The 20,998-nt window shown below is 37.6% G+C and overlaps 1 protein-coding gene across 14 annotated transcripts in view; it reads right to left on the bottom strand.

The window, feature by feature from the left end:
- Positions 1-20,998, bottom strand: part of SYNRG (synergin gamma) — an 88,982-nt gene that overhangs the window by 44,963 nt on the left and 23,021 nt on the right. For 6 of the 14 annotated variants that reach the window (XM_044248439.1, XM_044248441.1, XM_044248446.1 and 3 more), the window contains 9 exons: positions 16,141-16,271; positions 15,394-15,499; positions 14,761-14,872; positions 8,790-9,092; positions 7,645-7,878; positions 6,642-6,719; positions 4,092-4,288; positions 3,237-3,485; positions 941-1,074 (listed from right to left, as the gene is read on the bottom strand). In XM_044248439.1, the coding sequence (XP_044104374.1) occupies positions 941-1,074; positions 3,237-3,485; positions 4,092-4,288; positions 6,642-6,719; positions 7,645-7,878; positions 8,790-9,092; positions 14,761-14,872; positions 15,394-15,499; positions 16,141-16,271 (1,544 nt within the window). The remainder of the gene's footprint in view (positions 1-940; positions 1,075-3,236; positions 3,486-4,091; positions 4,289-6,641; positions 6,720-7,644; positions 7,879-8,789; positions 9,093-14,760; positions 14,873-15,393; positions 15,500-16,140; positions 16,272-20,998) is intronic. The other 8 variants (XM_044248449.1, XM_044248451.1, XM_044248453.1 and 5 more) reach the window with 3 other exon arrangements.

Here is a 20,998-nt window from a genome sequence, read left to right as displayed (position 1 = left end):
GTTTTTTAAGGTTTTATATATTTGAGAGAAAGAGAGAGAGAACAAGGAGGGCGAGAGGGAGAAGAAGCAGACAACCTGCTGAGTAGGGAGCCCAATGCCACCCAGGCACTCCTAAAAACTTTTAAAAAATGATGGAAAGGTACTGGCAACATATTGAGTCAGTTACCATAACCTAAAAGTGAAGCTAGTACACAAGCATTACAGAAACAGTTATGTAACTATGTATGCAAAAAAATGAACAGAAATCTGAAGGCCTAAAAGTCACCGATATCAAACATAAAGGAGAAATGAATAAATAATCACATTTACATTTCTGAATTATTATTTCTGTGGAAAATCAACAGCATGTTATACTGCAAAAATATCATATTATGTGCCCCTGTCTAAAAAACTTTTCAATAGCCAATGACTTGCTTCTGATAAGAGAACATGAAGTCATCACCATACAGGTACACTCGGCTATAATCAGGTTTATTATTTTTAATTAAATTTTACTTGTTTTTAAAGATTTTATTTATTTGAAAGACAGAGATCACAAGCAGGCAGAGAGGCAGGCAGAGAAAGAGAGGAGGAAGCAGGCTTCCCGCTGAGCAGAGAGCCCGATGATGCGATGCGATGCGATGCGATGCAATGCAGGGCTCAATCCAAGGACCCTGAGATCATGACCTGAGCTGAAGGCAGGTGCCCCTGTAATCAGGCTTATAGCACAGGCAAAGAAAAAAATATTGGCAAGCGGTGTGTACTGGGAGGAAATGGTAGTGCTAAAGTTTTGGGTGGACAATGCGGAGAAAAGTTTCAAGGGTAAAACAATAATAAAGAGAGAATAATCAAGGAAAGCACGAGAGTAAGAAGTCTTAACTTTCTTACATAGGCTTCTCAATATAGATGCCCCTTTGTCAATTATTAAACACAATGTTAACTCTATCCAACTGTTTTCTACCTGTTTCCATGCTGGGAATTACTTGTTTTTGAAGAAGCAGGCAACTCTTGGAAATCAGTGAACGAGTCATCAAGGGAGCCTGACTTAGAAGCATCTTGAAAATCCTGGAAGTCGTCTTCTTCTGGTTTTACCACCTAGGTTTATAGAGGACATTTAAATAGAGAGATTGAATTGATACAAGAGTAAATAACAAATTTACAACTGTCAAACTCAAAAACTACCTTTTAAATCTCCCAGTTTAGGTACCTAAATTAGGTAAGCATGACTATCTAATTTTAGAAGAACACACTTTAGATATAACACAACTCCAGTATCAAAGCAAGAATCTGTCTTGTACTTTTTTATTGCAGGGGTAGGGTGGGGTGGTGGGACGGTCAAAGGGAGAGGGAGAGAGAGACAGAATCTTAAGCAGACTTCACCCCCAGTGTGGAGCCTGACACATGGCTCAATCTCACCACCATGAAATCACGACCTGAGCCAAAAACGAGTCAGAAGCTTAACCGACTAAGCCACCCAGGTACCCCCGTCCTGTATTTTTAGATACAAGAACTAACTTTCTGACAAAAGAACTAATCTACACATTTTTAAAACAGCTGAATCATATGTGCTATGAAGTGTGTAAACCTGGCGATTCAAAGACCTGTACCCCTGGGGCTAATAATACATTATATGTTAATAAAAAAAATAAAAAATTATAAAAACAGCTGAATCACATTTATTTATTTATTTTTTTATTTTTTTAAAGATTTTATTTTATTTATTTGAGAGAGAGAGACAGTGAGAGAGAGAATGAGCGAGGAGAAGGTCAGAGAGCGAAGCAGACTCCCCATGGAGCTGGGAGCCTGATGTGGGACTCGATCCCGGGACTCCAGGATCACGCCCTGAGCCGGAGGCAGTCGTTTAACCAACTGCGCCACCCAGGCGTCCCTGAATCACATTTAATACTGAGAACCTGCCATCTTTAAAAAACATTTTATACATGATGTGAATTACAAAAGTGATACAAGCTTGTTATAATCCATTAAAATATGTATAAAATCAACAATGAACACTGACTCCTAATCACATGCTCTGAAAGTTAAGAACTGTGAACAGTTCACTTGTTTTACAGAAAAATGAGCTTATACTACATTGTTCTGCACTTGAAAAAAAAGATGCAATTATAATGTGGACATTTTTTGCATGTTGTACATGTAGTAGTTCATTCATTTTAATGATAAAATAGTTTACCACTATATGGATGAAGCCAAATTTATTTAACCTTCCTTCCTCTGAGGGACATTTAGCTATTTCTAACTTTTTACTCTAACAAACAATGCTATGAAAAATATCCTTGGGACGCCTGGGTGGCTCAGTTGGTTAAGCGGCTGCCTCCGGCTCAGGTCATGATCCCAGCGTCCTGGGATCGAGTCCTGCATTGGGCTCCTTGCTTGGCAGGGAGCCTGCTTCTCCTTCTGCCTCTGCCTGCCACTCTGCCTATGCTTGCTCTCGCTTCTCTCTCTATGACAAATAAATAAATAAAATCTTAAAAAAAAATCCTTGCATATTTTTGTTCATCTGAGTTACTATTTCTATGGGACAGATTCCTAATAGTGTGACTGCTAGGTCAGAAAATACAGACATTTATAATTTGGGTAGCTATTGCCAAACCTGCCTTCCAAGAAGGCTGTACCAGCAAACCATTTTCCTTACATTTTCCCTGACACTATTATGTTTTCTAAACTTTTTGCTAATCTGAGAAGTGAAAAATAAATGGAAACATTTGAATTTCAGGTTTAGTAGCTCTTCCAAAAGACACAGTCTAGGAATTTAGTTAACCTCATTAAGCTTGATGTTTAAAATGAATATACTAAAAAGAACTATATAAACTTTTTTCTTTTTTTTAAAGATTTTATTTATTTATTTGACAGAGAGAGATTACAAGTAGGCAGAGAGGCAGGCAGAGAGAGAGAGGAGGAAGCAGGCTCCCTGCTGAGCAGAGAGCCCGATGCGGGACTCAATCCCAGGACCCTGAGATCATGACCTGAGCCGAAGGCAGCGGCTTAACCCACTGAGCCACCCAGGCGCCCAAAGAACTATATAAACTTTAAGCCAAAATTCAAATCCCTTAAGGTACAAGAAATTTCTTCATTTTTTTAAAACAATGAGAAATTAAATTTTGTATTGTTTTACTACTGTTTAATTTTCACCTCCAGTGTCCATTATAATACAACAATCTTCTCTGCATCCTTAGAAAAAAAGCTGTCCAGATTCACCTTCAGGGATTATTTGGAATATACACAGCTTCTCCACTTACCTGATTTGCAGGGTAAGAGGACATGAAGCCACTAGAAGCCTGGGCTGCAGCTCCCCCAACTGGTCCAACGAGGTTAATGCCCATAACTGGCTGTCCGAGGTTGAGGGGTATGGAGCCTGCAGGGCCTGAAGACATCCCAGTTGGCTGACTCACCGCAGTAGGCAAAGTCATAGGAAAGCCACTTAAAGTTGGAATAGGAGCGGCTGGAAATTGACTTAAAGCATCAGGACTCATGGCAGGAACACCCCTCTATACAGAATAGAAGGAAAATGGGAACATTTTAGGGGATTGCAAACCACATACAATCTAAATTCAGCAAAGGGAGACCTAAATATACAAGTAGTTCTGAAAGCTTTCCAACCGGGAGTTCCAAAACTCATGAATTTGATACAAGAAAATAACTTACAAGGTTCATGTAAACCTAATATCAGGCAAAGAAATGGTTAACACAGCTCAATGGTGACACTGTACTCTCTGACAAGTTCGGCTGTTTCATTATAATCGAATCATTTAAAATGATTTTGTATTATGAGAAAAACTGCTACCAGACCAAGAATACTTTATTTTTAAGGAATTTTAAGCAAGGCCTTCAAAAACAGGAAGAGTAATTTCATCTATTACTGAATAACTTTCAAGTTCAGAAAGGGTACAGTTAGATCAGAGAATGTTAATACACTAAACAGTCTTTAAACAAAGGAATATACTGCTAGATTGTGCAGCATATAAAACCGTACATTTTGAAGTACTGTATCCTAAAAATAATCTAAATTTTGACATACAAGAAGTTCTTCAACATTGTAGTCAATAGGATTTATATTGAAAAGTTTTTGCTCTAACTTAAGAAACAACATCTACCTGTGTTACCGCTATCATGGCGAGAACAGTATAAAGCTCTTCCTTAGTCAGTCTGCCAGGTGTAGTTCGATTAGCTAAGGCCCATATCTGTCCAAGAGTTTCCCTGGGAAGTCCAGACGACATCAGAATGGGATAAAGTTTAGCAGTATCTATTCCAGTTGGAGTCATTGTGATTTCTAAAATTTTCTTATAGGCATCTATCAAGGGAAAGACCAGATTACAAATGTAAACATATTAAAGGTGACTGCTCTTGGTTGCCCTTGTTGCTGACACAAGAATAATCCTTAGTCAAACTGCTTTAACAGAACCGAAGCCATGTCAGGGTTTGAACTGCTGTAAAGATTATTCAAGAGGAAATATCCAACATAAAAAGAGTCTGCAGCTTAGAAGACAGGTTGGAACTTAGTTCCAAAGATGAAGATTTGGGGCTAACAGTCAGAGAAAGTCTTAGTGCTCAAGAGAAGACAGTAACGATACTAAGACAGAGGCAGTATCAACAGAGCTGTAGAGTAATGGTGGTGGGAAGAGTCTGAAAATAGCAGTGGGGAGGCGAGAACTGTACCGGTACCACCTGTCTCCTCCCCCAGTGGGTTAGAGGCTCTGAGCAAAAACAGCACTGGGTAAGGTACTATGGAAATAGAGCCTTCAGAGAAAGCAACTTTCAGTCAAGTTGATAGAGCAGAATACATGTTTGAAAAAAAAAAAAGGATGGGAGGGGTGCCTGGGTGGCTCAGTGGGTTGGGGCCTCTGCCTTTGGCTCGGGTCAGGTCCGAAGGTCCTGGGATCCAGTCTAGCTTCAGCTCTCTGCTCAGCAGGGATCCTGTTGATCTCTCTCTCTGCCTGCCTCTCTGCCTACTTGTGATCTCTTTCTGTCAAATAAATAAATAAATCTTTTTAAAACATAAACAAAAAAGAAAAAAGGGAAAGGATTGCTGAGGAATTTTTCCACAACAAATGGGATTTCCAAAGGACAAAATGAGAAAGGTTCTTAGAGACGAGGTTGCCATATAAAATAGAGGATGTTAATATCACACGAGACATACTTTTATACTAAACAGTTATTTAGTATTTATCTGAAATTCAAAATTGAATGGATGTTGTATATGACATTTGCTAAATCTGGCAATCCTACTTAAGAGGCGTTTTGGAGGATGACAGTGGGTAGGGCTAAGGCAGACAGAAAAAAAAAATGTTTAAAGCAAAAAATTTATATCCAGGATTTAAATATGGATTATAGGTTAGTAGGCTGGCTATAAAAACACATATTTTGGCTAGGAAATAATGTGTGCATGTATGTTTGGAAGGAGGGAGAAAGAAATACAAGCTGGCAGAAAATGGAAGGAACTCAAAATATACTGGATCTGGGTTCTGTTTGTTTGGCTTGAACACAGAGAGGAAGAAGATGCAGATTGTCTAATGGGCACTTGGAAGAAAACCCACTTTTATGCAGTTTTCAGGGATTGGCAAAATAGAGCAAATCACACATGTTACAATATATTAAGACCCATTAACACATGCTGCTATAATCGTCATTACTGTGGGCGCATCAGCCACAGCTCAATAGAGTTATTTCCTCATAGCAACTGAATGCAATCACAACATATGCACCTAAGGGATTTTTTTTTTTTGCTCAGCAGTAAAAATATACCTAAAGTAAAAAGTAAACACCACCTTCCAGTGTTGAAAAAGATGCCAGTTGGTCTTTTAGTTCACATTTTCAAAAAAAGATTATTTATTTATTTATTTGACACAGAGATGCAGCAGCAAGAGAGGGAACACAAGCATGGGGAGTGGGATGGGAGAGAAAGAAGTAGGCTCCCTGCTGAGCAGGGGAGGCTGATGCAGGGCTCTACCCCAGGACCCTGGGATCATGATCTGAGCCAAAGGCAGACGCTTAACAACTAAGCTACCCAGGCGCCCCTTCATATAATATCATAAGTTGTAAGACAAATATACTTTAAAATATAAAAATCACCACGAGTTCAGAAAATTACATTAAATGTATTAGTACTACTTTTTGTTTTTTAAGATTTTATACATTTATTTGAGAAACAAAGAGAGCACAAGCAGGGGGAGTAGCAGAAAAGAGGAAGCAGCAGCCTCCCCACTGAACACTGAGCCTGATGTGGGACTCAGTCCCAGGACCCTAGGATCATGACTTGAGCCGAAAGCAGATACTTAACCAACTGGGCCACCCAGGCGCCCGTATTGGTACTATTCTTGAGAGGTTATTAATAATCTATGAAATAAAAATATCTTTTAAAGCATGATAAATCTAAGCAAAGCTTTTAGAAATAAGAGTCTATGATGGTCAATAAAATATTAATGCAAAACATTTCTCCACATTTATATAGCTATTTTACATATAAGGCTGTCCTAAACATCAGATCTTTTAAATTTTCTGTGCTTTTTCAGAAAAAAATAAACAAGGAAAATATTAAAATTCCTTCTGCATATTTTGTAACCACAATAGTAAATATCCACAACTCTGTTTTCAACACTTAAAGTAAAATATCCAGATGGGAATGCTGGACAAAGCAGCTTTTTTACCTGGAACCAAACTCTCATTGCAAATCCAAGGAGGCATTCTGGGCTGAACGGGATCCTGTGAGGGAAATACTCCCACACCTAGGAGATAAGAGACGTTATTTAACGTACCTAACAATCCATGCAGAAGATGGGGAAACTGCACTGAGTCACCCTTTTATATAAGAAGAGCGCTGGCCGAAGATACTAAAAAAAAGTCACCAATACGATTAAAAGATTTGGTTTCTAAACAACTCTTGTACATTAACTACGTCCTAAAGAGAAAGTGAAAAAAACTAAGATGTACCAAATCAATATTCTGAATCACAGGAGGCTTGCAACATTTCACATGTATTACAAATTAAAGGAGAAAACATAACATCTGGTAGTTTAAAAATTACACACGTGAAAAAAATGTAATTGCTCAAGCTTTCCTTGCAGCTTTTAATAATATTTCTTTGCAAAGTCTAATTTTTTTTTTTTACCTAATATGACACTGCTGCCTTAGATGTATAGGATTTTTTATTTTTATTTTGTTCAGAAAAATCCTCTAAAAGTTTGTCTCCTAGGCCATGCAAATTCTAATTCATCTCTGCAAGCTGAGTTTATAAAAACTTAGATTTTTTTAGGCAGCAGTGTGCATGATTTATTTCAGAGAAACAAAACTATTTCTCATTGGTGACTTTTCCAGTTAAATTTTAACTTTCAACCTTTATGGAAGAACAGAAAGTGTAAGACGGGAAAAAGAGTTTTTATAAAATAAAAGGAAAAGAAATTTAAAATGAGGAAGGATTCTGATTTTGAAAAACTGGTTATCACAAAATTTTTAAAAGGAATAACTGTGCCGAAAGAATTCAGAGCAAAATCGTAGGGGTTAATTGGAGAAAGGAATGCATTAGAAGTATTTTAAGCAAAATACTGATTAGCAAAATCAAGCAGCATTCATTTGAAGATTAATGCTTAAGGTGTTAGCATTTGAGCGATATTTGGTTAAATCAACTTTTTGCTGAATATTTCATGAGCTCACCACTCTCTTCAATGGACAGGTTTTGGTCTGAAGTCTTTTCTGCCTCTGTAGTGGTGGTACCACTTACACGTCCATCTACAGCACCCCCGTTTTTGGTCGTTAAACTGGGATGGTTCTTACTGGAACCTGGGCCTAAGGCTTTGTGCCCAACTTCAGAGGTATTTAATTTAATTTGTTCCTGCCCAGACGTATTTATATCACAAGATACGAGGAGCTTCTCCTCCAAGGAAGGGCCTAAACAAACAGCATGAAGGGTTAATTTGTATATAATTGCAAATTTCTGTTTTCAACCATCCATTTCCATCCCTAGATTCTCAAGGGTAGGCCCTGCCACACATAGTGTAAATTTTGAAATAATTCAATCACTACACATTTGTATAGCACCTGAAAGACTTCAGAGCTTTTTAGAGAACTTAAATATCATTACCTACTTTGGTTCTCAAGAATTCTATGGGCTGGCAGGTAGAATGGTAGAGTGGAAGGGGTGCTACTTCTGGAGACCTACACTAGATAGAGACACTTCTACTCACTACTAGGGGGCCCCTGGCCAATCATGTCATCTCTGGGTGTGTCTCTACATCTGCCTATTGAGGAAGTTTGGACTAAGTAATATGTCTGCTGGATCTATGTCTCAGAAATGAAGGTTTAACTATTCCCACCCTCCCCATCTTTTCACAAGTGCTAAACTAAGGTAGGTTTAAAGATTTGTCCAAGGACACACTGACAATAAATAGGGAACCCAGGCTTCTGACCCCCAAGTGCTCTACCACTGAACCAGAGAGAGCACTTTCTAAAGTGAAAGTAACTTCACTTTCACTTTAGAAAGTGAAATATTCTAATATTGGTGATTTTCTCAATATTGGCGATTTTCTCAAACAAGAGTACTCTGTAGAAATCTGTTTTTAAAGTTCAAAGATGGTTTAAATAGCTCCTTATTTAAGAGCAAGAGTTTTAAAACATTTTTCTAGAATATGAGGCCCCCAGAATTAAAAAATCTAGATTCTTATTTTAGTGAATTTGAGTAGTAGTCATACATTCAGGTACATGTTTCTTTATCAACAACAGTGTATCATTTTACTTATATAAGAGAAATAAATTATCCAAGATTATCTTAAGAATGGTTTCATTAATATTCTAGGAGTTACCTGCTTTCTGTACATTGTATGAGGCTGCAGCAGTAGAGAAAGAAGGAATTTGCCCAGGGACACCATGTAAGGCAAAAGACACTGGAATCTGACCTGGAGGGAGAGGCTGTGCTCCAGCCTTCTGTGTATGCAACTGGCCAAGTGGGGTGGTGGGATGGAAAGACTGAAAAGGCTGGGAAGTGGAAGAAGGACCACATGTGGGCACTTCAACAGGCCCCTGCATAAAGTCACTGAATTCTTCTTCATCAAGAAAGGCAGATGATGGGGAGACAGTTTTAGTAGAATGAGATGATGTGGGATAATCTGCAAAATGGAAAATGGCAATGAAACACACGGAAATGAAAATCAACAAGGAAAAAAGAAATTAAGATGTAGTACAATTCCAAAAGAATATACTGAAACATGAATAGCAGAGGTGAACAAGAACTAACATGCAACGAGAGTCAAATGGAATTATTAAATGAATGAAAAACACTTCGATGTCTATTTACACACGATTTTTTTTCTTTCAAAAAGCAATTTTATAGGTATTTTAACATTTTGTTCAAGAACAAAAAAATTTAAACTCAAAATTCCCTTCCTTCTTTTATTAGGTTCATACCAGTTTTGTCCCCGAGACCACTAACAGTTTACATCAGAGTGGTGATGACTTTTGACACCCAAGTCAGTTGTTTGGATAATATTCTCTCACACCAGTATGTGCCACATTTTAGAGAACCTACCTCCTTCATGCTGCGGAATACATTCTGGACAGATACGTACTCTGATGATTAAATTTCATTATGCCAGTTAGAAACAATGCATAATACATTCTTGTAATCTTAAATATACCACGCCTAACCCATACACTTTGCATACATAGTTCACATCAGTGAAGTTACCACTTGAGGAATGAAAATTACAAAAGAACATTGTAAACAAAATACGGAGGTGGTACTGTAAAAAGCCAAAATCAGGACACCATAAAGTGCTAAGTCAAACAACTCAAAGGTCAATTTAAGATGATAAACCCCAACTGAGGACTATGTTTAAAAGATTTTTGGCTCTAAAGTCTATACATCATTGCAGCTCTTTACTGTTAAATGTGAGGTTTACTTATTTAATAAGCCTTGCCTATAGGGACTTCATTTAATATATTGTTTTTGCTTCTTCACATTCTTTTTTCAAAATCCAAAAAATTTATTTTAAATAAATCAACTTTTAAGAACTAGAGTCACACACAGATACACAGATGAAGGCAACATCAGCCCTGACTATCTCTAGCTTTGCCCATCCATCATCCACAGCCAGCTTCAAACTGAACCATGTGCCTCTCAACCTTTTTTGTTGTTGTTGAGGTATGGCTAATATATATTATATAGTTTATAACTGTATAGTTATAACTACATATATAACTACATAGTTAACATATAACTACATAGTTATACAGGTAGTTATAACTATATAGTTACATAGTTTCAGGTGTACAACACAGGGATTCTATAACAGTATATATGGTCACCACAATAAGTCTAATTATCATTTGTCACCAAAGTTACAAAAAAATTTTTTTCTCTTAATGAGAACTTTTTTTTAAAAAGATTTTATTTTTCATTATTTATTTGACAGACAAAGATCACAAGTAGGCAGAGAGGCAGCCAGAGAGAGAGGAGGAAGCAGGCTCCCCGCCGAGCAGAGACCCCAATGCGGGGCTCAATCCCAGGACCCTAAGATCATGACCTGAGCTGAAGGCAGAGGCTTTAACCCACTGAGCCACCCAGGCCCCTCTTAATGAGAATTCTAAGCCAACTTTCAAATATGCACTATATATTGACTGTAATCCTCACGCTGAAGTTTGAACCTCTTGACCACCTTCACCAATTTCACCCACCTCCCATTTTCCTCCGTCAATTAACATTCTATTCTCCTTCTTTCATTTTGTTTTTCAGGTTCCAGGCACAAGTAAAATCATATGATATTTGTCTTTCTCTGACTTATTTCACTTAGCCTAATACCCTCAAGGTCCATCCATGTTTTTGCCAATGGCAAGATTCCATTCTTCTTTATGGCTGAGTAGTAGTCTGTTGTATACATACACCATATCTTCTTTACCAATTCATCCATCAATGCACACTTAGGTTACTTCCATACCTTGGCTATTGTAAATAATGCTACAATGAACATGGGGTGTGTATATATTTTTTGAGTTAGTGTTCTTATTTTCTTTGGATAAACACCCAGTAGTGGAATTGCTGGATCATACGGTAGCTCTATTTTAAATTTTTTGAGGAATCTTCAATTTTCCACAGTGGCTGTACCAACCTACATTCCCACCAACAAGGCATGAGGGTTCTCTTTTTCCCACATCCTTGCCAACATTATTGTTTCTTGTCTTTTTTTATAATAGTCATTCTAACAGGTGTTAGGTGGTATCTCATTATAGTTTGCAATGTGATTTGCATTTCCCTAATGATTAGTGATGTTGAGCATCTTTTCATGTGCCTGTGGACCATTTTGTTTGTCTTCTTAGGCAAAATGTCTATTCAGATCCTCTGCCCATTTTTTCTCATCAGATTTTTTGTTTGTTTGTTTTGCTATTGAGCTGTATGAGTTCTTTGTATATTTTGAATATCAACCCTTATGGATATATGATTTGCAAATATTTTCTCCCATTCAGTTGGTTGCCTTTTCATTTCGTTGATGGTTTCCTCTGCTATGCAGAAACATTTTAGCTTGATGTTGTTACACTTGTTTATTTTTCTTTTGTTGCCTTTGATTTTGGAATCAGATCCAAAAAAATCACTGCCAAAACTAATGAAAGTTTACCACCTATGTTTTCTTCTAAGAGTCTTATGGTTTCAGGTCTTACATTCAAGTCTTCAATCCATTTTGAGTTAATTTTTGTGTATAAGACAGTAATCTGGATTCATTCTTTTGCATGTGGCTGTTCAGTTTTCCCAACACCATTTATTGAACAGACTGTCTTTTTCCCACTGTGTACTCTTGCTTCCTTTGTCATAAATTAATTGACCATATATGCTGGATTTATTTCTGGACTCTCTATTCTGTTCCACTGATCTATGTTTCTGTTTCTATGCCAGTATCATATTGTTTTGATTACTACAGCTCTGTGATATACTTTGAAAATCAGGGTATGTCATGCCTTTAGCTTTCTTCTTTCTTCTTCTTCTTTTTTTTTTAAGATTTAAAAAAAAATTTATTTGACAAAGAGAGAGATCACAAGTAGGCAGAGAGGCAGGTGGTTGTGGGAGGAAGCAGGCTACCTGCTGAGCAGAGAGCCCAATGCCTGGCTCGATCCCAGGACCCTGGGATCATGACCCAAGCCAAAGGCAGAGGCTTTAACCCGCTGAGCCACCCAGGTGCCCCCGATTTCTTCTTTCTTAAGACCACTTTGGCTATCTGAGGTCTTTTGTGGTTCTACACAAATTTTAGGATTGTTCTGTTTTTGTGAAAAATGCCACTAGAATATTGATAGGAATTGTCCTGAAATCTGTAGCTTGCTTTGGGTAACATGGACATTTTACTCATTCTTCCAACCCATGAGCACAAAGTATCTTTCTTTTTTTGTGTGTGTCTTCTTCAATTACTTTCATCGATGACTTCAAGTTTTCAGTATACAGGTCTTTCAGCTCCTGGTTTAATTTATTCCTAGGTTTTTTATTCTACTTGATGCAAGTGTAAATGAAATCATTTTCTTAATTTCTTTTTCTGATAGTTTGCTGTTAGTGTATAGAAGTGCAACATATTTTTACTTACTGATTTTGTATTCTATAACTTCACTGAATTAATTTACTAGTTCTAACATTTTTTTTTGGTGGTCTTTAGGGTTTTCTACATGTAAAGCTTCTTCACATTTTTAACTACTTTAAATTGCTTTAATATTTACTAAAGTCTAATGCCACAGGAGCAGTCTTTTTTAAAAAAGGCTCTAATCTGAAAAATGGGGACACCACGTGCTTCTCTTCTGGACACTTCTCTTTTGGATTCATAAAATAGAATCTTCAATGCTTCCAGGTTTTATGAAAGATGCAAAATGAATATTCAAAACTGTTGTCTTATTTAATTTTGTTTAAAAAAAACAAAAAGCTGGGGCGCCAGGTGGCTCAGTGGGTTAAAGCCTCTGCCTTCAGCTCTGGTCATGATCCCAGAATCCTGGGATTGAGCCCTGCATCCCTGCATCGGGCTCTCTGCTCAGCAGGGAGCCTGCTTCCTCCTCTGTCTCTCTGCCTACTTGTGATCTCTGTCTGTCCAATAAATAAATAACATCTTTAAAAAAAAACAACAAAAAACCCAAAAAGCCATGACCCAATGAACTCCAACCCCTCCTAAGAATGGTTACACAAGTATGGATTTAATTTTTTTTTAAAAGATTTTATTTATTTGACAGACAGAGATCACAAGTAGGCAGAGAGGCAGGCAGAGAGAGAGAGAGGGGGAAGCAGGCTCCCTGCTGAGCAGAGAGCCCGATGCAGGGATGCAGGGCTCAATCCCAGGACCCTGGGATCATGACCTGAGCCGAAAGCAGAGGCCACTGAGCCACCCAGGTGCCCTGGATTTAAGTTCTTAATTTGGGTTCTCAGACCAGCACTGGTAGAAACTGGTAATAATGGAAAACTGAGAGCTACTCTGAGTATTTTTTAAATGGACCCTATTTACCAGAAGTAAGTCTGCAAATGTTAAACCAATGTTTCTTTGTATTTGACTGGAATTATGTTAATCTATGTGTCATATATATTTTGGCTTATAAACTCTCAAGAGTGATATATATGATTAAGAAGAGTATAAAATTATGTGATTGTTTGTATATTCCATATCTTAAAGTAAACAGTGGGTGGGGGCAGGGGTATTAATAGATGTCTTTGGTGGGTAAAAGGTTGGAAACTTTTTTTTTTTTTTTCATTTCTTAAATAGTAGGAAACTAGAAACTTTATAAGATTTTATTTTATTTATTTGAGAGAGAGAGACAGTGAGAGAGAGAATGAGCGAGGAGAAGGTCAGAGAGCGAAGCAGACTCCCCATGGAGCTGGGAGCCTGATGTGGGACTCGATCCCGGGACTCCAGGATCACGCCCTGAGCCGGAGGCAGTCGTCCAACCAACTGCGCCACCCAGGCGTCCCGGTTGGAAACTTTTTTAATGTACTTTATGTTAAGTCCCTAACTGGAGAAGCTCTGGAAACTTCTTGAGCTTGCTTCAAAAATCTTTTTTTGGATAAGCACAGAGCAAAATTAACTAGAAACAGCTAACTGCATGCATGTTGACTGAACTCCTGAGACCTCTTAAATGCCAAAACAATTTATTATTTAACAATGAGGTTGTCAAACTACACCTAGTTGTCAAAAGAGGGCGTTCTATATGGACAGAACAGTGTTTGCCCTAACAATGACCATTTATCTCTGCCTTCTCCTTCTTCTAAGTTTGACACAGGTTCCAGTTTTAAGCATTCCAATATTTATTTTTCAATTACTTCCTAAGTAGTTATTTAGCTTATAATTTTCATTTTTATTTACGTTTTTCCTTTCTGAACTCATTCTGACTGCTATATCCATTTTCTTTTCAAGCTTGCTATATATCTTACTTTGGGGAACATCTGGAATGAGAATCTGAGTATGTAATCTATCAAGTGAATTTAATAAGACAGAGTTAAAGCTGTCCCAGAAAGAACTGGTAACTGTGCCAATGTTATATTATTCCCTACCGATATCACCTACAAAAGGTACTACAATACAAGGGTCTAAGGAAAATTTATCAACGTAATATATGCCAGCAGAAAAGAGTACTTGGTTGGCTGAATGATTCAACAACTCTTCATCTATTAGGGGGTATTCTTAACCCCCTATACATTTTAAAACATCCAAATCTTTATTCAGCTTGAAGGATGAGATAGCACTGACTCTCCACACACACATAATGGTCAATTAAATACACAGGAAATCACCTTCCAATAAAAGGAAATTTTTACATTAAAATTACCTGGTTTCTTAGGGTGTGATGCCGGAGTAGGGTGCATCTTAGCATCTCTGGAAAATCCATCCAAGTTTCCTTTTATGGCTTCCAAAGCATCATCTCTACTCTTCTCTCCTATCTAAGAGACAACAGATATATGCATATATCTTCACTTATGGCTCACTTCATCCTAGATCCTCCCAAACTGAAAGTACAGATATTTGTCTGTTTTCAATATTTTTACCACAGACTTCTGATAGGGAATTCTGCAAGTCAGAAAAACACTGACAATTGTGTAAGTATACGAAATGCATAAAAAGACAATCTATAAAACACAAAAATATTAAAGGGTTCATTTATTAATACTTCAGGACACAAATGATATTAAGTATCCTATATTAATATTAAAATCAATTATTAATCTTCCCAAGAAAAGATCACGAACATTCCAGTGGTAGTAAAAAAGACCTGAGATGATGATGGTTGATATCCCATTCCGTTCAATCATAGTGTCTTACAGGAAAAGAAGAATTCTCACTTTTAGACCCAAATGAATCAACCATAGCTTCAGCTTGGGCTGGTGCCCAGGTGACAGAATCCCCTGAATGAGTGAGAGGCACACACAGGGCGAAGGCGGGCTGCGGTGGTGGAATATATTACCTTCGGTTTCACACTACTCAGAAGTCTGAGCTTCTGCTTCTGCTCTTCAAACTGGCGTCTTTTCCTTTCTTCTTCTAAGAGCTTCTGTTGCTGTTCAAATCGTTTTCTGAAGGAAAAACAATCTATTAAAGAACTAGCTTCAGAGATTATCAACTGTGTTATAGTCATACTTCTAACAGTTTCAGCAAGATCACCTTATACTTCTAGAATGAAAACCCTCACTGCTAATTATCTGATTTTCTTAAGACAACGCCATTTCCCCATTAATTTTGAAATATACAAGATGAGTCCAAAAAATGATTTACCTAAGTTACAGATATGAATTTATTTCTTGTCTAATTTGCAAAAGAAAGGGACAATCTTTTGCATTCAAAAATAACCTCAAAAAACAGCCAGGGAGGTAGACAAAAAAGAAACTCTGACTTGGGAAGGCAGTGTTGTACAGGAGAAAGAGCAATGCTTGGGGCATCAGGAGGCCTACATTCGGGTCTAGGCTTTGCTAGTAACTATGTGATGGGGGTTGACAAGAAACTGCATCCTCTGAACTGTATTTTCCCTAAATGTAAAATTATAGGGTTGAATTAGAGGATCCATAAGGTCTGTTCTTGCTTAAAACTTATATATAAAAATGTATTGCAAGTATCTTAAATGCGACACGACTGTACTGGTTTCAAATCTGCATTAAAGAACTGTTCTTAAAATAGCAGCTATCATGCGTCTTTATGCTTGATTCCTGAGGTCTCTTACTGTTGCTCTTCAGCAAACTGCTTCTGCATGTCTGGAGTGTACTGTGGGCCTGGAGGACGCATTCCCAGGAAAGGCGTTTGTCCCAGGTAAGGCATCCCTGCTGCTGGCATTGGGCCCATTGGTATTCCTGCCTGAAAGAAACAAAGGCTTGAAAAACACAATTCCTTTTTTTTTTTAAAGATTTTATTGATTTATTTGTCAGAGAGAGAGCGAGAGTGAGCACAGGCAGACAGAGTGGCAGGCAGAGTCAGAGGGAGAAGCAGGCTCCCTGCGGAGCAAGGAGCCTGATGTGGGACTCGATCCCAGGATGCTGGGATCATGACCTGAGCCGAAGGCAGCTGCTTAACCAACTGAGCCACCCAGGCGTCCCCACAATTTCTCCTTTTAATTGTTACACAGGAAAACAATGACTTCCATAAATTCTTACTTAGTGTTTTTATTAATGAACCATATGATTTTCTTTTATATAATATAACCAAAAATTCTTTTATACAATATAACCAAAAACATAGGCTAAAAATGGAAAGCTCCCCTTACTATCTCATCCCTTTCATTTCCTTGTTTCAGAGGTGCCCAATGCTAACAGTCTGAGGGCGTGTGTGCTTGGAAGCCCATGGGTATATTCTGGTCAGTTCACTAACCCATATTCTTTGAGAAGAGGTATCGTATCTTACATGTCTTCCAGCAACAGATTACATATTTCCAGCAACAGATTAGAGCTTGCCATATGGTAGTTATTCCAAAGATGAGATTAAACATGCTTTCCCAGTAAGTATGATAGGATAATAAATATTTTGATGTTTATTATCACAGGCCTGAAGTCAAACTTCCACAGAAAACAAAATATATTCAATCAGCAATAAGTGATATAGCAATACCACAATATAAAGTTTATTTAAGCATTCAGTAGTAAGAATAGTATTACACAATAGCTAGTCACAAAATCTAATGTTAATAATGATTATGATGACACTGATAATGATGATAATGGCTTATTTTACACTGAGTGGAAATTCTACTTTTCAGCCTTCTCCCTGATAGGCTTCCCTTCGCTTCCCTAACGGAAACCTGGCTGTCTCTGGAAGCGCTCTCCTTTGGAGACTACTGCTTCTCTTCCACATTTCCTGTAACTAAGGGAAATATTCCTCCTTGCTTCTTCTAAACCTTTCATCCTCTCTTCCTTCAAAAGCCAAAATACATGCATCTAGCTACTTTAGTCACCCAAATTGCCCAGTCTGTTAATTTGAGGATGGTTACTTTCAGTTATAGTGGATGAAGGATGTGTGTGTAATAATGGTTAACTCCCCGACTTACACAAACTTGGTTAATGTAAACTACTGAAATTTAAATTACTTTAAGGTTAAGATTATTTTCACAGTATGGGAATTAATATAGTTAGATTTTTATCACTTCATTTTTTTTAAAAGATTCTTTACTTTTTTTTAAAAAAAGATTTTATTTATTTGTTTGACAGAGAGAGATATAGTGAGAGTAAGAACATGAGCAGAGGAACTGGGAGAGGTAGAAGCAGGCTTCCTGCCAAGCAGGGAGCCCAATGTGGGGCTCCATCCCAGGACCTTGGGATCATGACCTGAGCTGAAGGCAGATGCTTAACCACTGAGCCACCCAGGCGCCCCAGAGATTCTTTACTTTTAAGTAATCTCTACACCCAAGAGGCTTGAACTCAACCCTGAGATCAAAAGTCACATGCTCCGCTGACTGAGCCAGCTGGGTGCCCCATTTTTAATGTTTTTTTTCTTAAAAGATTTTATTTATTTATTTGAGAGAGAATGAGAGAAGAGAGAGAGAGATAATGAGAGGGGGAGGGTCAGAGGGAGAAGCAGACTCCCCACCAAGCAGGGAGCCCGATGGGCGACTCGATCCTGGGACTCCAGGATCATGACCTGAGCCAAAGGCAGTCGCTTAACCAACTGAGCCACCTGGGTTTTTTGTTTTTTTTTTTTAAACAACACTAAGATCTTGATTTTATTTTTATTTTTTTTATTTTTTTTAAGATTTTATTTATTTGACAGAGAGAGAGATCACAAGTAGGCAGAGAGGTAGGCAGAGAGAGAGAGGGAAGGAAGCAGGCTCCCTGCAGAGCAAAGAGCCTGATGCGGGGCTCGATCCCAGGACCCTGGGATCATGACCTGAGCCGAAGGCAGATGCTTACCACCTAAGCCACCCAGGCACCCCTAAATGGTCTTTTAAGCGACAAATTCTTAGGACTGGAGCTAGAAGTTAAAAAGTATGGAAGGCCATATCATTAACTGTCTAAGTCATTTTGCCACCTGAAGTGTAGCAATTTACAATATCCTCAGAAATTTATGAATGTACTTCCCTCATAAAACCTTATCAGTGGACATCATTTGAAAAGCACCCCAGATCTTGATTTTAGATCAAGATTTAAGATTTTGTTTTTTTGTTGAAGAAATCATGTTAGGGTTTTCCTCAAAGTACTCCTTTTAGAAATTATCAAAAATATAATTCTGAACTTTGAAAAAAGTGCATCTCATTGAAACAGTAGGGGATTGTTTTAAGGCCTAGAAATAATATAATGTGGGTAAAGCATCTAGAACACTGTGTAGCATATATGAATAAATAGCCGTTATTATTATTATTAAAAACTATACTGACGAAGTATAATTATACTGATAAAGTAATACACTCTCAAAAACAATGATGACCCCATTTTTTTTTGTCTGGAACAAAGTAGGATTCTGCAGGCAAAAACAGAGTCAAAGCAACTAAATAAGAAAAATGAATACTTCATAGTTATAATATATGTATCATTTTATTGTGTTCATGCCATATGCCAGCTATAGAAGTAGGCACTTACATACACTATTCTCAATATATGTAAGATCCTTAGAATTAGAGATATTTCTGATAACAATCAACAAGAATACCTTAATATTAACACTTATGAAGCTCCTCATATGTCCCAGGGACTTTTCTAAGGGCTTTACATATATTAATAGACTTAATTCTTGTAACAAAATGAGGCGGAAGGTGCTACTATTATTCTCATTTTATAGATGAGGAAATTGAAGTACAAAATAGTTAACTACCTTATTTATTGTGGGTAAGTGGCAGAGCCAGTATTAGAACAAGGAAATGTCTGGTTCCAAAGTCCATGTTCTCCACCATTAGGCCATGCTGCCTCTCCAATTACCAGCTACCACAGATTTAGACTTAAAAACAATTTTAATGTGTTTTGTTGTGTGTTTATTCATATGATCAGTCATATAATTGCTCAATGAAGAGTAGCAGCTTGGAAGACTTATGAATGGTTTTAGGACCTTACAACGGGAGTTACAAATAATTCATATTGAAATTACTAACACTGTCTATTCTAAATCTTGAGTGAGGGTGGCAATGTATACTTACTTTTAGTCACGGTGTGGTTCTCTTGCTGCTAAAAATTAGCACTGTAGTCCTAGGATTACATTTATTTATTTTTTCCAGATCTACTAAAGTATAATAACTAAATCAATTTCCTATTTTTTCCAGCTTTACTGGGATGTAGCTGACGTAACACTGTGTAATTTTAAGGTATGCAACCTGTTGATGTGATACACTTATATACTGCAAAATAATCACCACTGCAGTATTAACTTAACACCTCCATCATGGCACATAACCACCATTTCTCTCTCTCTCTTTTTTAAGATTTTATTTATTTATTTGACAGACAGAGATCACAAGAAGGCAGAATGGCGGGCAGAGAGAGAGTGGGGCGGGCAGCAGGCTCCCTGCCAAGCAGAGAGCCTGATGCGGGGCTTGATCCCAGGACCCTGAGATCATGACCTGAGCTGAAGACAGAGACTTAACTCAATGAGCCACGCAGGCACCCCTCATCATTTCTTTCTTGCAATGAGGAATTAAGTTCCTTTTTAAATTGACTTAGTTTGGGGCACCTGGGTGGTTCAGTGGCTAAAGCCTCTGCCTTCAGCTCAGGTCATGATCCCAGGGTCCTGGGATTGAGCCCTGCATCAGGCTCTCTGCTCAGCTGGGAGCCTGCTTCCCTCCCTCTCCCTCTGCCTGCCTCTCTGTCTATCTGTGAACTCTGTCTGTCAAATAAATAAATAAAAATCTTTTAAAAAATTGACTTAGTTTACTCAAGGCACATAAAATACAACCCCCCTCTCCCAAAACCCTACTCAACTCATATAGGCCAAAAGACCAGATATTCCACAAAAATAATAAAGAATGAAACAAGGCATTTTCTTGCACATTGCCTTCCTATTTACAAAATTATGTTCTTCAAGAAGATTCAAGCTTGCTGAATGATATTTTGTCTTTCTCCTACTACTGAAAAGTTACTTTATACATTTATATGGTTTCTTAATTCATTCTTTTGAAATCTAGATATACCAAAAGGTTAAAAAATACTAAACTTTAGTTATATACTGGGTGGATCACATGACAAAAGAAGTAACTCAGAAATCTGAGATATATCCAAAAAACTGCTAAAAACACTAAAGATAAAGAAGTTCACTCATAGATGTAGAATACTGAAGGCTACTGAAGACTTGAGTAACTGGAGAGACAGGACAGACTAAAAAAGTAAAAATAGCAATTTCAATCAAAATCCCAACAGATTTTATGTGGAATTTCACAAGATTATCTTAAAAATTCATACTTCAGAGGAAAGAAATATGAATAGCTAAAATTCTTTAAAAGAAGATCCACACAAGCAGTTATTAAGGCTTATCTTGGGCTAGAAAAATTAGGACACTAAGATAGTTACTGATGCAGGGATAGACAGAGATAGCAATGGGATAAATAGAAGGGCTCAGAAAATAACCCAAAGCATATAAAGAAATCGGATAGTATAGGAGTAATCTTAGAAATC

This window comes from Neovison vison, chromosome 5 (assembly GCF_020171115.1).
Source record: "Neovison vison isolate M4711 chromosome 5, ASM_NN_V1, whole genome shotgun sequence".
NCBI classification, from domain to species: Eukaryota; Metazoa; Chordata; class Mammalia; order Carnivora; family Mustelidae; genus Neogale; species Neogale vison.
This window is presented reverse-complemented; position numbering and strand designations above follow the sequence as displayed.